The 16,008-nt window shown below is 43.2% G+C and overlaps 1 protein-coding gene across 3 annotated transcripts in view; it reads left to right on the top strand.

The window, feature by feature from the left end:
* The window catches only part of LOC136627319 (oocyte zinc finger protein XlCOF6-like), a 232,291-nt gene that overhangs the window by 70,255 nt on the left and 146,028 nt on the right, over positions 1-16,008 (top strand). For 2 of the 3 annotated variants that reach the window (XM_066602317.1, XM_066602319.1), the window contains 4 exons: positions 7,502-7,605; positions 8,720-8,899; positions 8,982-9,105; positions 9,188-9,252. In XM_066602317.1, coding sequence (XP_066458414.1) covers positions 7,502-7,605; positions 8,720-8,899; positions 8,982-9,105; positions 9,188-9,252 — 473 coding nt within the window. The remainder of the gene's footprint in view (positions 1-7,501; positions 7,606-8,719; positions 8,900-8,981; positions 9,106-9,187; positions 9,253-16,008) is intronic. The other variant, XM_066602320.1, reaches the window with a different exon arrangement.

The following is a 16,008-nucleotide window of genomic DNA, read 5'->3' as shown; positions in this document are numbered from 1 at the left end:
CAAAATTGGGAAAATGTTGAAAAAATTGTTATTTTTTTGACATTTCAACTGTAATATCTCAAATATGTGCAAACATACTGTACAAATCTTTGCTAAGATATATATTTCCATCTGTTTACTTTATTCTGGACGCACGTTTGAAAACTTTGTTGTTGTTTTTTTTTTAACCTTTTAGGAGACGTACAAATTTAACATTACTTTTCAGCATTTTGAGGAACACTTTGTTTTCCTGCACCAAGCCAAGATTGTAAAGGCTCATAGGTGTCAGAATGATAGATACCCCCACAAATGACCCCATTTTAAAAAATACACCCTTTAATGTATTCACTGAGGGGGTCAGGAGTTAATGCAATTTAGAGGAGAAAAAATAAAATTTCATATTTTTGAAAGTATGTTATTTTAAAGACATATTTTTTTCTATAGTGCACATGAGAACGAGGATGGACACCCAAAAGTGGATCCCCCTGTTTGTCCTGTGTTCAGAGACATACTCATTATGGCCCTAATCACAACGAAGCCCAAACCGAAAGGAGCAGCCGGTGGCTTTCAGAACAGAAAGTTTGCTTGAAGGCATTTTAGGCCCCATGGCACACTTGTAGAGCTCTTGAGTGCCAAAATGATAGAGAACCCCCACAAAGGACCACATTATCTAGGGGTGTACTGCCCATTTAGACCCCACAGTTTTTTAATGAATTCAAGCATAGCAGAAGTAAAAAATGGTGGTTTTTGTTTTTTGGCAATTCTGTCATTATAATACCAGCTTTTTTGTGCAACACACACATGAATGAAGACTTACACCCCAAAATGGATCCCCCTGTTTGTCCTGTGTTCAGAGACAAACCCATTGTGGCCCTAATATTATGTCTGGATGCCCACTTGTACAGCACTTGAGCGGCCAAAACCATAGGGAACCCCCACAAATGACCCCATTTTAAAAACAAGACCCCTTAATGAATTCCTCTAGGGGTGTACTGTGTATTTTTACCCTACATTTTTTGAATACATCTAAGCAAAGCAGAAGGAAAAAATTACGATTTCATTTTTTTGACAATTCTGTCATTTTAAAAAGTTTCTTCACAGCACACATATACATGAAGACTTTCACCCCAAAATGGATACCCCTGTTTGTCCTGTGTTCAGAAACATACCCATTTTGGCCCCAATCTACTTACAGGACAGATGGCAAGGCCTGTAATGGCGGGAACACCCGTTGGATTTCAGGGCACAAATGAGTAAATTCCAGGCCCCATTGCTCACTTGAACGAAAAAAAAATTGACTTCCTTAAAATAATTCCCCCCCCCCCACACACACGTTCCCCAAATCTTAGCTAAGAGTAATAATGTAAACTGTGTGGTATTTCCGAAGACAGCGGTAATTATGGTGGGCCTGGTTGGGATGAGCACTTGGGGAAATAAAATCTGGTATCCCCCCTTCCTATCATCCTTTTTGGGGGGTATTTCATGACCTCGGTGGCAGGGATGGGGTATAAAAAGTGGCCCTCTGTGAGGCTTCGTAATCTTGCTGAGGTGCGGCGGTCTCACACAGAAGGAGCTCGACAAGCTGCTCCGGGAACTGCAGAAAGGCGAGCGTTCCTGGGGCTTCTTGTACATTACGTATTACAGGTAGCGGTCTGAAAACCGCCGGGCTCATGCAGCCGTAGGTGGAATCCGCTTGTGGAGTCCCGCAGCAGATCCCAGCTGTGAGGCCGGCCGTGGCGCTGCATACAGCCACGTAATGTACTGCTCATAACTGCGTACTCACACAGGCGTTTATGCGCAGTACACCTTTTTTTGTTTGTATTTCCCGCACCGTCGCTTAGCGATGACGCGGATACCTGCAGCTCGTACCCAGTGTAGTTACGTATGGGCTGCGGGTACATCTGTCACCATGGAGCACAATGGGCTCTTTGTTGCGGATATCCGCAGTAAAGTAGAACCTGCTGCGTTCTGTTTTCTGCGAGTGGATAACGTAATTCCAACCCACTAATGTGAGCGTAATTGTGTAATCCAATGCGATTAATCTGCATATTACTGTGGATCAGACGCATGCGGGATCCGTATTTCCTATCCGGTCATGTGAGACTGGCCTAAGGTAGATCGCTACTGTTGCAGCCGTTCGGAGGTTCCCACCTTGCTTTCAGGCCAGACCAGGGTTTAGCAGTATTCCTACCTCTCCTGGAGCTGAGGGGTGTGGTGGTTGCAAGAGTAATGTCAGTCATCACCTGGTGCTGAGTAGCTCTGCTCCTATTTAAGCAGTGCTAGTACTGACCCCAGTGCTGGTCAATGCTTCAGTTGCCGCTGGACAGCTGCTGAGGAACACATCCTGGCTGAAGCTCCTCCGTGCTAGCTAAGTTCCTATTTCTTCTTTGTTTGGTTTTCTGTTTCTCTTTCTTTTGTTCTAGGGCTCCCTGATAGGGACTTGTCAGTGGCCCAGGTACGCGTGCGGGTCCGCACCTGTCAGAGCGATTGGCCCGCCGAGTAGGCAGGGCCCCCTCCCAGGTTAGGGGTTTATAGGAAGAGGATTTCCCGTAGTTTTATGTTTTCTTTGCACAGTTGTGCCTTTTCATTTGTTTTGGATATTGCACGTCCGGTTGGACGCAACAGCTACCTTTTTATCACGTTACCGACGACTGCTCAGCGAGACCACTGGTCACTGCTCCAGGCTCTCAGCTACTGTTGGTTTTTACTTAGATTTTAAATTACCCTGGCAATCCACGGCTTTTGCGCATGCGTCTGCCATTTTGCTGGTATGCGCAGAAGCTAGGGTAACGTCCATGGATAAATTCAGGGGCCTTAGGTACGTAGTTTCATCTCCCCTCATGGATATGATCTGTGAGGGGAGATTAAACTTTTTTTTCCACTTTACATGATTGGGAACAACATACAGCAGTGCCCGGTGACCTCTTCCTGCTTGCTGCTACTCATGCTAGTCTGAAGCAGGGAGTTTTTAAATCTGCCGGGTTTCCGAGCCTTCTGCACATGCAGCTGACATATGAGATCTGGTGCGTATGTTCAGAAGATACCGTCAGCTCCTCTCTAGACAAGAATGCCGCAGAACATCACGGAGGATGGAGGTGAGTACTTTCAACTTCCCTCATGGATCCAATCCGTGAGGGAAGCTGAATCTTTAACTTTATTTTACTTTCTGTTTACCTTCAAGTGATCGACATAACTGGATGTCGGATGTCCCGCCTCCCCCAGGACAGCTCCATGATGTCGGCTACCTTTGGCATCCGACAACAGGGACTTGTCATGTCTACAGCCCCCACGTCTTTTATCCACAAGGCAAGCATTAAGTTGTTAAGGAGTTTGTCAGGTAACCGAACAAAATTCTCTCTATACCACCAACTGGGCCGTGATGCCAGCAGACCAGAACAGTAATGCTGCAATCTCTGATTAGCTTCAGCTGTCAGGTCATTTCCACTGACGTCAGCTGCCACAACAATCACTGGGACCCCAGCGAAGCTGCAATGCTGGATCGTGGCAGCACAGGAGGAGTAAGTACTGATTCTTTTGATAGTTTAGCAAAGTCGGTGGTAGAAGGGGAATCTTGTCCGATAATTGTACAACCCCTTTAAGACATTTCCTAATATTTATGTAGCCACAGCTTTACATCACTTTGGAGCCATTACAGAAACATCTCTGGAAGCCATCTGTTGTGGGTATTGCAAGTGGTTCTCCATCTTCTGGCTCTGGTAGGTGTGGTATTAGGCGAGACGTGCTTAGCTGCACCTGTGGGTAATTGTAAGGCCTATATAGTTTGGCTGAGGCTGGACTGAATTGCTGTTGAATCTTCAGTCTAGCTCTGACTGTGGTTTCAGTCAGAGCTTGGTCCTGGACCTATCATTTTCCTGCTGCATCTGAAAGGTAATATGTTTATTTTCTATAGTATTTCTTTTATTATCCCTCTCTCCCACGTAGGGTTAACAAAGGTACGAGGTCAGTTACGTCCTTATCAGGACGAATTGCCTGCATTTGGGCAGGTCACCATCCCTGAGTTTATTTAGATAGGGAAAGTGTTCCCATGTTTTGGTTTATTATTATGTTTACACAGTTTGTGTGCATTTGTGGGAGACCTGGTTGTTATGGATCCAGCACATGCTGTGTGGATGTGACACCGTCACTTTATTTTCAATCCCTTTATAATCTGCTCAGAAGTCATATTAGGTGAAAACTACTCAGATTCTGCATTTTTAAAGGATGTGAAAATTATTATATAGAAACTTTATCTGGAGCTGAATGAGGCCGCGCATAGCTCTCAAAACCCTACAAAAGCACAAAGCCAATGGTGACCTCAACTGACCTCACATAAGGGACTATACCCTAGCAGCAGACGCCCGTATTATCCATGATTGGATATACTCCCAATTGAATTATACAAATCTAATGCTGGAGCAAAGAATGTCTGCCCCTATACTGCTGCAAAACATTCTTCACCTCCCGTACACAGAACTGCTGGAGGCTGTTAAGTGCAGTCCCTTGATACTTACTGAGTGGAAGGTGTGGGGCAGGATACATTGTGACAGCCATGCATCCCCGCATTTGTCCCTCATAAAAAAAAAACAATTTCCAAAACCTTAACCCACACAGGATTTTTTTCGATTGGTATGCCCGGGGGATCGACTCCATAGATGAATTACTATACAAGAAAGAAAAACGTATCCTGTCCCATGAGGGACTGAAACAGAAATTCCCGAGCTGCCAGTTCCAATGTTTTCCTATTTACAAGTTAGGCATTATGTTCAACAGCTATTGCCGCAATTTCGAGAGTTTGACTGGACACTGATAGCTGGTACTTGGATTCGTAGACCGGCATACACACGTGGACTGATATGTAGGCTATATAGATTGATCTGTAATGCGCAAGAGTTGGACAACATTGACCCTGGAGTCAGAAAATGGTCTCACGACAACCCGGGCTTAACTCCTACAATGATTGCGGTGTCAATGTCGTCGGCTCACAAATACCTTCGGCTAGATTCCGGGAGATGAGGTTGCAGGTCGCCCACAGATCTTATTTAACCCCTGTGAGAGGTCACTATATGGGAATCTACCCTACCTCAAATTGTTTCAAATGTAAGGCACCAAACGCCAATCTGTTCCACTCTCTATGGACCTGTCCTCTGATACAAGCTTTCTGGTCCCGAGTCCATACTTACACTACTACACATCTGATGACTTTCTGTCCGCAGAAGCCCATATGGGCGATTTTTGGCTATTTAGATCCAAATAAGTACCGCTGTTCAAAAGGGGCTCGCAAACTTTTACACTTCGTGGCGGTGGCACATCTGAAGGCTATCTTACAAATGTGAATACAGCCGACAGCTTCTCCCTTTAAACTATTTCTAGACAAACTAGGCTTCCTGTTCCAAATGGATTGGGCTGAAACATCTCTCTTCAAGAAGAAAATGGTGCAGTCCTTCTTTATGGCTTGGGGAGCTTTGTCCAAATGCTGTCACTGAGAATTAGAGAAAAACTCAGTAACTTTTTCACCACACGTGTTGGCTCCAGGAGTAATTAGCATTCGGAGATCGACCCCTCTAAGATGTCCTATGTGCTGTGCTGGTGGTGCAGGAGGACCCTCGGACATCTTCTACTGCATCTCCAATGTGTATTTCAGAGGTCTGCTTTTTATATGCAGATATACTGATGTTATTCCTGGAGAGTCCACACAAATCGTCCTGTCCTCATTGAATGAGAGAGGAGACAAAGTGTAGCTCTGTGGTCATAGCAGGTCTGGTTCTTTTTCTTTTTTTTTCTTAGGTTTCCTTTTTCTTTTTTGATGTTTGCTTAAAAATAAGAAAACTGCTTACCGTGACTACATCTGTCCATATACCTGCTGCCAGGCAGTCGAAGGCTGCTCTATGATATCTCACCAAAAGTTACAACTGGTCTGATTTTCTAAGACTTTTGGATTTCAAACAAGGCCAATATGGATACTCTATGTGCAACACAGCCTGAGATAAAGCTTAAAGCAACCCAGGAATGACAAGACTGAGAGCTGCTGGTCTGCGCAGCTGTCACTTCATCTCCCAATTCACCCTCCTGTATCTCAGGCTGTATTGTGGTCAGGACCAACATTCCACATTATTGGCTTTACAACCAGCATAAAATTGATCCTCCAGCCACAATAAAGCCTGAGATATAGCCATTAGTAGCAATGTTGTTCCACCTTCGTTATTAGCTACTGGAATGCCTCCCTGAGAGATCCATGGTCAGGAAGAAAAGGTTTAAAGTAGCATGTTATTTATACCACACATTGAATGTTATGTAAGAGAGAAAAAGTAATGCTAGAATGGCTCATTTGTAGTCGCCTCGTCTCCCCAAAAATGGAATAAAAAAGTATCTAGAGGTCCTATTGTCCCTAAAACAGCACTAATACAAACTGCAGCTCAGCCGGCAATAAACAACATCTCACACAGATCCACCAAAGGGAAATGTAAAAAGTTCTGGGGTTCAAAGTTTGGTGAGTTAGCACAACTTTGGTGTGGGGGTGGGGTTTCTGTAGAACATCCTGCTTGCTTCTCCGCATGTCTTAGAGAAGCCCTGTTCTGCTGAAACACAAAACAAACTCATTAATACAAAATATAGTTTCCTTCGCAGAAAGCAACTTTGGCATTGCCATATTCACACCAAAACACTAAATAAGAAGAATGTGTCCATTTACTGCACAGCGATGTCATTAAAACCAAACTAAAAAAACCTATGGCTCAATTATGTTTTTTAAAATAATTTCACCCCAAAAACTTTTCTAATTAATTTCTAATAAAATATTGTTAAAAGTTCTCCGTACATTAAAAGGTTCCATAGAAAAACAACAACTATTTTCCCCTTCAAAAAAACAAGCTCTCATACTGCTTTGTTAGCAGAAAAAAAGCAATTGCACTATAGTGATGGGGATGTAAAACGGCTGTAGGAAGGGGTTAAAGGGAACCTGCCTGATTGTCACACATACATCCCAACACGCATGTACATTTCAGACATCTATATTGTGCTCTAAAACACTGCAGCGCTTCAGAGAAAACCCTGTATAAAGCAGCTCTGAACTTGGAGAAGAGTCAGTGGGGCGGTCGCTGCCAACTTCTTCCTGCCTGGGTCGGCTATCATTCGATCTAATCTGGGTTGGGGAGAACCCTGTCAGGAATTTGATTTGCCTGTAGTTCGTGCTTCATAAAACTCTGACAGGTTCCTTTTAATATCTCCTTATAGGGGTTTTCCCATGACTTGCTTCATAACAACTCCATCTTTCCTGGTTGCTGCGGACCAGGACATGTGACTGCTGCAGCCAATCACTGGCCACAGTGGAGACCTTTCATAGCCAGTGATTGGCTAGAGCAGTCACATGTCCTGGTCAGCGACAACCAGGAAGGACACGGGTTGTGAAGCAATTTTAACTAATGACAAAACACTTTTAAATGTTTGCCCTTATTATCGCCAGTAAATTTTATTTTTAAGTGTTTTTTTTGTGGTTTTTACATTGGTTCATATTCTTTCCATTCAGGTCCCTACAAGATTGATTCATCAAAGATGGAGAAGGACAGAAACAAGGTGGCAAAAAGTGTATTAAATCTCACCCTAGAGATACTCTTCCAGCTTACTGGAGAGGTGAGAGATTCTGATGAAGTCACATTATATCATTATTATCCATGGTAATAACAGATGTCACTGGGGAGGGAGAGATTCTGATGATGTCACATTACATAATTATTATCCATGGTAGTACCGATGATATGACTAGCGAGTGGAGATATTCTGATGATGTCACATTACATCTGTTAGGAAAATCATCAGAGGAGTTTCATAGTGTTTCATTGCCTGGTCCGAATTATATGAGAAGTTGTGTACACAAATCATTGACACATGATACAGTCAGTATCATCCAACAATGAAGCTCTTCATTGTCTCTTCGTTGTCTATTACAAGGCAGACAATGTGTGTGTGTGTGTGTGTGTGTGTATATATATATATATATATATATATATATATATACAGATATAGTTCACTTACATATCGTCAGAAATACATGCCCCTCTTGTAATTATAAGAACTCATGATTGGTTCCAGGTGCTAATGGTTTAACATATGTTAACGCCTCAAAGCGTGTCCCTACTAGAGATGAGCGAACACGTTCGGCCCCGCCCCTTTTTCGCCCGAACACCGAACTTTGCGAACACCTCGGTGTTCGGGCGAAAAAGTTCGGGGGCCGCCGTGGCAGCGCGGGGGGGTGCGGCGGGGAGTGGGGGGGAGAGGGAGAGAGAGAGGGCTCCCCCCTGTTCCCCGCTACTGCCGCCCGCGCCGCCGCGCATCTCCCCGCCCCCCGGCGGCACCCGGACACTTACGCGCGAACACTGCAGTGTTCGCTAAAGCCGGTGTCCGGGTGCGGATGTGTCCGTAACGGACACGTTCGCTCATCTCTAGTCCCTACCAAACATGTAATTCCCAGGAATCTGAAACTAGATTCTGTATACATTCATACAGAAACTAATGGAAAGTGGAGAGTTAGAGGAAGATATACTAGTATGTGTGTGTGTGTGTGTGTGTGTGTGTATATATATATATTACATACATGCATGTGGTTTCCCTAGGCTGATGTAAGAAATATATATTATTACTATAACACATCATTCTTATCTATGGTAATAACAGATGATGTCACTGGAGAGGTGATGGACTCTGGAAATGTGTATAGTGATATTTATTAATGTCTCCCCATATACAGGATTACACAGTTGTGAGGAAGACCTCTAGTGATGCCTGTCAGGCCCCTGTGTGTGATGGATGGGGAAGACCCCTGAGCCCAATCATGGGGCCACCACCTCACCCCCTGATACATGAGGACATCAATGTACAGAAGATTCTAGAACTCGCCAGCAAGATGATTGAGCTGCTGACTGGAGAGGTGACGCTGCAGGGAATGCTGGGACATTATACAGTAACAGCACTGGAGGCTTCTGGGTGATGACTGTATATTGTGTTGTCAGGTCTCTATAAGGTGTCAGGATGTCGCTGTCTATTTCTCCATGGAGGAGCGGGAGTATTTAGAAGGACACAAGGATGTGTACAAGGACGCCATGATGGAGACCCGCCAGCCGCTCCCATCACCAGGTAATAGACAGGACTAAATACACGGGGACTTTATTATTTGTATGTAAAGAATGACCTCAGTGTCCGTCTGTGTTTCCTGCAGTTCCATCCAGTAAGAGAAGCCCACCAGAGAGATGTCCCCGTCCTCTTCTTCCACAGGACCACCAGGTAGGTGGAGATGTCCCTCTGATCTGTAGAAGGGCTGTGAATCTCTTGTCTTCAGTCTTATTAGATGTCTTCTACTTGTGTGATGAGGCCGGTGGAGATGGCAGGATTACCGCTGACCAGAGATATTAGATCAGTTGTGTCAAACTCAGTTTCACCAAGGGCCACATCAGCAGATTATTAGCCAAATTTACAACCCTTTTTTATTTATTTGTTTTTCTTTTTCTTCAATCAAACATGAACAATGTAAATTGCTCAACACAACTAAAATTGCATGTGGTCCTCTGACTTCTCCACAAGATGCCACATTTGCCGTCTCAGAATTATTCACCCCTGAATAGAATCCCTCACAACAGCACACATTAGGAAATCACTTGTTGCTTCAAGCACACCGGATCCAACTAATCAAGGGCTTCATTAGTTGCATCGGGTGTGCTTGAGAGAAAATAGATCACATACCTGGACTGGCAAGAGCTTTGCTGACTGTGATGTTTGTTTGCATGTTAGAAATTCAGATAAGTGAAAAGACTGGTCTAAAAAGGTAAAAAACAAACATTGCCTTGTTCAAACAAGGAAAGGGGTGCAAAAGATACAAAGCCACCGAATGTTCCTAGAGATACAGCTGGATACAAGTTCAATGTTACAGGAACACTGGCTACACTATCCAGACATGGCAGAAAGAGTCGCCCCAGATACTGGAGGAGGCAGTTGGTCAAAAACCCTTCAGTGGCTGCAAAAGACCAGCAGCAAGATCTAGTGGCAGCAGCACTGGGGTTCTCATTTATATAGTAAGATACATACTAAAAGCTGAACTCCAACACGTCCACCTCTACAGTCCCAAAAGCAGAACGCATTTAATGAGCGCTTACACGAAAATAGTGAGTATAACAATACCAAATACATTGGGCTTTTAATTACAAATAGTTGTCAGAGAATTACAAAGTAACACAGTATTTTAGGCTGAAAAAAGACACATGTCCATCCAGTTGGGTCTATTACCCCCCAATGTTGTTCCAGAGTAAGGCAACCCCCCCCCCCCCCCCTGGTCCCCGGCCCCCAATGAGTTATAAGCCAATCTTCCTCATTTTAGGGCAAAAAACTCCTCACCGACAACACAAATAATATTAATAAGTTATTAATAATAATAATCCGCACAATATTCAATGTGTGCTCTGACCAGAGACTTGTAAAGAGGAAGAACAATGTTCTTGTCATGTGCCCCTAGATCACTTCTGATGCCCCCGATGATTCTATTTGCCTTGGCAGCAGCTGTCTGACACTGGTTGCTCCAATTAAGTTTTCAGTAAACTACAATCCCCAAGTCCTTCTCCATCTCAGTGTTAACCAGTGGTTTCCCATTTAGTCTGTAATGGTGACATATATTGTCTCTGTATGAGGGTTAAATATTCTAAATACAGCACCAATCAGGCCCACCCCACTTGCCCCGTTGCCGGCCGTAAGAAGAGACACCACACAGAGGTCTGGTATAGTTTCTCACACGGGACATGGCTCTCAGCTGTGCCCACGTCGACGCCGTGCTTTATTACAGATTACATGAGATCTTATACCCTTTGTCCCCTCACCACTAGGGGGTGATGGGCTCATAACCATATATATGAAGTCCGGATTTGCGGACTGAGACAGTGAAAATCATATAACAGTCATTATCTTGATACTGGCGCCTCTGGCTTACGTACAGAAAATCACGTATTCAATTAACTCCAGTACAAAGAATCACCCACTCAATTCTAAGAAGTCCGGATTTCGGCCTAAGACAGTGAAAATTATGTACATTTGAACATCTTGATATCTTGTTCCAGCGCTTCTGGGAAATCGGCCAAGTACATGCGTCCTTCATGTCTGGTTCGGTGGTTTTCTCTGAACTTCTAGAACATCTCTCTCTCAGCCTTCGAACATCTGATGTAAGGCGACATATACGTTTTTTCTCTCATTTGGAATTGAATAAAACTTGCATATAGGTATAAAAGCATAAAAAACATATGGCAATTTATATATATACCCTCACAACCCCCCCTAAAAAACTTAATATGGAGATCAAGCATCAGACTTTGCACTTTTCCTCGGTCGTCTCTCCCTTGCGTCTGGGTTTCTCCACTGCCCGTAAGTCCCTACTCCTAAAAGGGAGGGATCCCTACCTCACATCAGAAGGAGGCCATGGATTCCCTGGGCTTATTTCCGGGCATCCATACCCTCTATCTGTACAAGTTAACACCCCGCAGGGTGTGCCCTCGCCGGAACCTAAGGTCTTCTGCACTTTCCCTAGGCAAATGGGAAGTCCACTGACAGTCCATCTTAGGAGACTGAGGCAGGCGCAGTACTAGTACATCTCTCCATTCTTCTGGTAACGTATCTGGTTGGCATTATCGGAACTGGCTCTTCATCTTTTTCAAACAAGGGAAATTTTGGTCACATTATCCAGTCCCTTACTCATACTCTTTGATCAAAGGGATAATACACATACAGGAAATTACATACCCCACCTCTTTCTGCTAAAATCATATCCAGGGCCACTCTAGGGCCATGGATGCAGTGGGCCCTAACTGGTCAGCTAACCCTTGTAAAGCATCTCTGGTGTAGTTTACAAACCTCTGCTGATTGTAAAAGATATAATTCATCTAATCTACATTATTATTAACAGTGACAAAAGCAAATAAGGACTCAAAACCTGCTTTAACCTGATCTCTAGAATTAAATTCATCTGGCACCCCCCTTGGCACTCCTATTGCATCTATGTATACATGTGGATCAAAGTTACCACCTGGAGCGTCAACTTCTCTCCTAGCACGATACGGTGTTGGATTCTCACCCTCAGTGTAGTCTTCATATTGCACATTTCATTGTATTAATTTGTTCTGAAACAGGGGCTAGTGTTCAGTAGTCAAAGGTGTGTGTTAGAGGAATTGTACCACATTATAGCATGTAAAGGATATGCAGGATCATTAGTTTTTGCAGTGCGAAGTGTGGATCCAAGTGGGCTTTCCTTCAAGCTTGACTGCAGTTGGGGTGGTGAACAACATCTGGTAAGGACATTCAAACCGGGTTTCTCGCTCAAACTTTTTCACATAGACCCTGTCACCTGGTTTCAGATTGTGACACTCATCTGTAGGACCTGGGAGAAAAGCAGAGACTGCAGAATACATTATTGAAAATTCCTTGGAGGGACCTGTGACAAAATTAACAAGAAAATCATTTCCCAAACTCTGCTACTGTGGCATGTATCCTCCTGGAAAAAAGAAAAACTAATAGAAAGACACTCAATTCAAAATTTGCCCATTTCCTCTATTGTCTTTTGTATCTACTTTCCCCTACTCCGCGGATGGTAGGGTGTATGAAAAGCCTAGAATATACCCAAAACATACATGATGTGTTGCATTATTTCACCTGTGACATTTGTACCTTTGTTTGACTCAATCACTTCCGGTACCCCATATCTGCGGATTACCTCATTCATGAGCTTCTGTGCGGTTACCTGCTTATTTACTTTGGTAACAGAGTAGGTCTCCAACCTGAAAAGACATCAACAACAACAAGCACATTTTCATGCTTCCCAACAAGTAGGAGCTGAGTGTAGCCAATTTGCAATCCCTGAAATGGGTAGAGTGGTCCTGGCAAGTGTGGTGTGGCAAATTTTACTTCTGCCCTGTTGCTTTACGGCAAAGATCATGCAAAACTGGACAAATGATGCAGCAGCTACAGAAAACCAAGGAGCCACCCGTCCTCGTTCAAGCGTCGACATCATTACTGCTTTGAGAGGTGCGTCTTTCCGTGCATCAGCTGGGCCATCATGGGGCACAGGGACTATGGTAAGCAAGTTCTGTTGACTGTTCACCATACGCCGTCCCTTTTTAGTCCATTTGTCTTTTTCTTCGTTGCTGGCTCGTAACTGTAAAGTCTTTAGCATATCAAAGTCCAATGTTTTTATCAAAGTCCAAGTTCAAATCAAAGTCCAAGATTATTATCAAAGTCCAAGATTATTATCAAAGTCCAAGATTTTTATCAAAGTCCAAGATTTTTATCAAAGTCCAAGTGTAGTCAAAGTCCAAGTTTTTATCAAATTCTTCTTTTCTTCTTTCTTCCACGGCTTGAGGGCCGCTGCCTTTGCTGTGTGGCCTGTGATGGCGTTGCCTCTTGCTTCTCCGGTGTAGGAATTGGTGTGAGCTTTCCACTTTGTCAGGTAGAAGTAGGGCCTCCATGAGACTCTGCACCGCTGCATCATTCTTAATTGGCTGTCCTGCTGAGGTAAAAAACTGTCTGGCCTTCCATGTTGGGCCGTAATCATGAGCTATGCCAAATGCATACCGGGAGTCAGTGTAAATGTTTGCCGTCTTACCTTCCTCCACTCTACACGCCTCCGTGAGTGCTTTTAATTCCGCTTCTTGTACTGCGACATGCGGAGACATTCTGCTTTTTTAGGACATCTTGTTGTGTAACCACCGTATATCCAGTGTGGAGTCGTCAATCACCCTGGTACCATCTATAAAAAACAACTCAAAATATGCATTATTAACAAGGGCTTTCAGTAACTTTTTTTTAAAACTTAAATTTTCTTGTTGCATCACTGCTAGACAATCATGCTGGTATTCTATTTCAAATAGATCAGAACCTTGTTGCAAAAAATTAAAAAAATTAAAAAATGGCTTGCAAAAAATTTAAAAATGGCTGAATTTAAAAATGGCTGACTTGCCATACCTAAAATGGCTGACTTGCAATACCTAAAATGGCTGACTTGCAATACCTGGATCACCTATGCCTTCTCCTCCCCCCCCTTTAAACCAGGGTACTCAATTGGAACAATAGTAGCCGGGTTTAAGGTAGCACAACATTGTAAAAAGATTTGATGGATGCAGATAAGGCCTGTAAAATGTTAACACCAATAGCAGAAACATGAGTTACACCGGGGAAGAATAACCTACAAAACCTCTACTAATATTTGAAATGTGATATCCCTTTAAGTGAATTCATTATTAGTCTGTTCCTGCCTGCAATATCTTTATCAAATTTCAGACAGGAGAAAAAAAAACAAAACAAAAAAAAACTGGCTGCTCAAAATCCTCACCCCCTCCCTCGTGCAAGAGGAGGGATGAAACATTATTACGTACTATTACATCATATAGCTCCACCCCTTCGATATTGGCACATTGCGTCCGTCTTCTCAGCTTAATTTCAGCTTAACCGTCCACACGTCCACATCACAACCAAGCAAAGTCCCATGCATGGGGAGGACTTTTATCCCCAGTCAATTATCCACATCACACATTCCACGCAGCCCGAACACGGGTCACTAACTCTCATCCATCCATGCTCTCAAGTCTGCTCCGTCGCCCCCCTTTGAAGGTGTACCAGTCCATGCAGATGCACGGACAAAAAAAGTTTGACAAACATACATACATCAGCTGAAAAACACCGAGGTGAGTGCTATTATAAAGTACATGATTCTATTGAGATGAGATTGTGAATGAGCGCTATCTATGACAAATTATGTGAAAAAGTTTGCTGAGTGACTGTAATATTCTATATTTCTTATCTACTGAAGCTATTATATGCTGTATTAAACGCTGAAGTGTTTTAGAATCTCTGGGTATTTTTCAACCCCCCTTGTGACCCTGAGCTCAGAGTGCATCTGAAAGCCCCCACCTTTTTAAAACATCTCTTATCTCTCCGCGACTATGAAACACATACTGAATAAGTTTTAGCTTAAACTATTGAAAAAACATTTGAACTCATAATTAACACATATGCTGGGACCTTGCAACATTCATTTTCAACCCCTGTATAAGTAAGAATATACATTAGAAATTGCTATATTTCCCTGCCTACTAAGACAGTATAACTAATTAAATTAATTTCAATTCATTGTAAGCAAGCCAAGATATTAACCAAGGATGTTATTGCATTTTCTCTCTCGCTGTTATCTTCCTGACCTTGGAGACTAAACACAAGCTCGCAGCTACATGTCAACAGACTCTTCTCCCCTACAAGAAAGCTCAGCTAACTATTTGCACTACAGTATATATATATACACACATATATCCACCTAGTATGGATTATACATATTATCTATTATCTATCTTGTATTATACACATTTCCATCTCTCTTTACCAACAAATCACATGCATTGTAACTTACTTATCGACTTGCTTGCTCCTTCAGCACTTTTCTCCCCTACCTAACTGCCAATATAACCTTCAATAGACACTCTCCTGACGCCCTCTTGATCACTTACTGTACTTTTCAACATTTCACTTACGGATACTTTCTTAAACAAATAATGTGTACATACCTAACTTTCTCTGACTGTCTCTCTCTCTCTCCTCCTCCTCCAGCACTGTCTAACAAAACCTTGGTCTTCCAAGGCACCTCTGGGTCCTAAAGACCTCCTCCCAGACACCATTTTGTAATCTGCCGTGCGGGTCGGTGTCACACATTTTCATTAGAGTTTTCTTACATTTTACAGATTCATCCACACGGCGGCAGCCCTTGAGGGGCTCTATCTTCTTTAATAAGATCTTACGCATATTAGAACATCAACAATAATAAAAATAACACGCTCTATAGAGTGCATCCTTCTGACCCGAATTGTCAGCCCCTTATATATGGCAATACAACCGAAGGCATCTTCTTCTTATGGAACCAGTCCCAAAGAGTACATCCCTCTCCTCAGCTAAACCATTAACTACTAAACTAACCTAAAACGGAGGGTTCCTTCGTCAATGGGACCTGTCTTACAGAGTGCTTCC

This window comes from Eleutherodactylus coqui, chromosome 5 (assembly GCF_035609145.1).
Source record: "Eleutherodactylus coqui strain aEleCoq1 chromosome 5, aEleCoq1.hap1, whole genome shotgun sequence".
In the NCBI taxonomy this organism is placed as follows: domain Eukaryota; kingdom Metazoa; phylum Chordata; class Amphibia; order Anura; family Eleutherodactylidae; genus Eleutherodactylus; species Eleutherodactylus coqui.
This window is presented reverse-complemented; position numbering and strand designations above follow the sequence as displayed.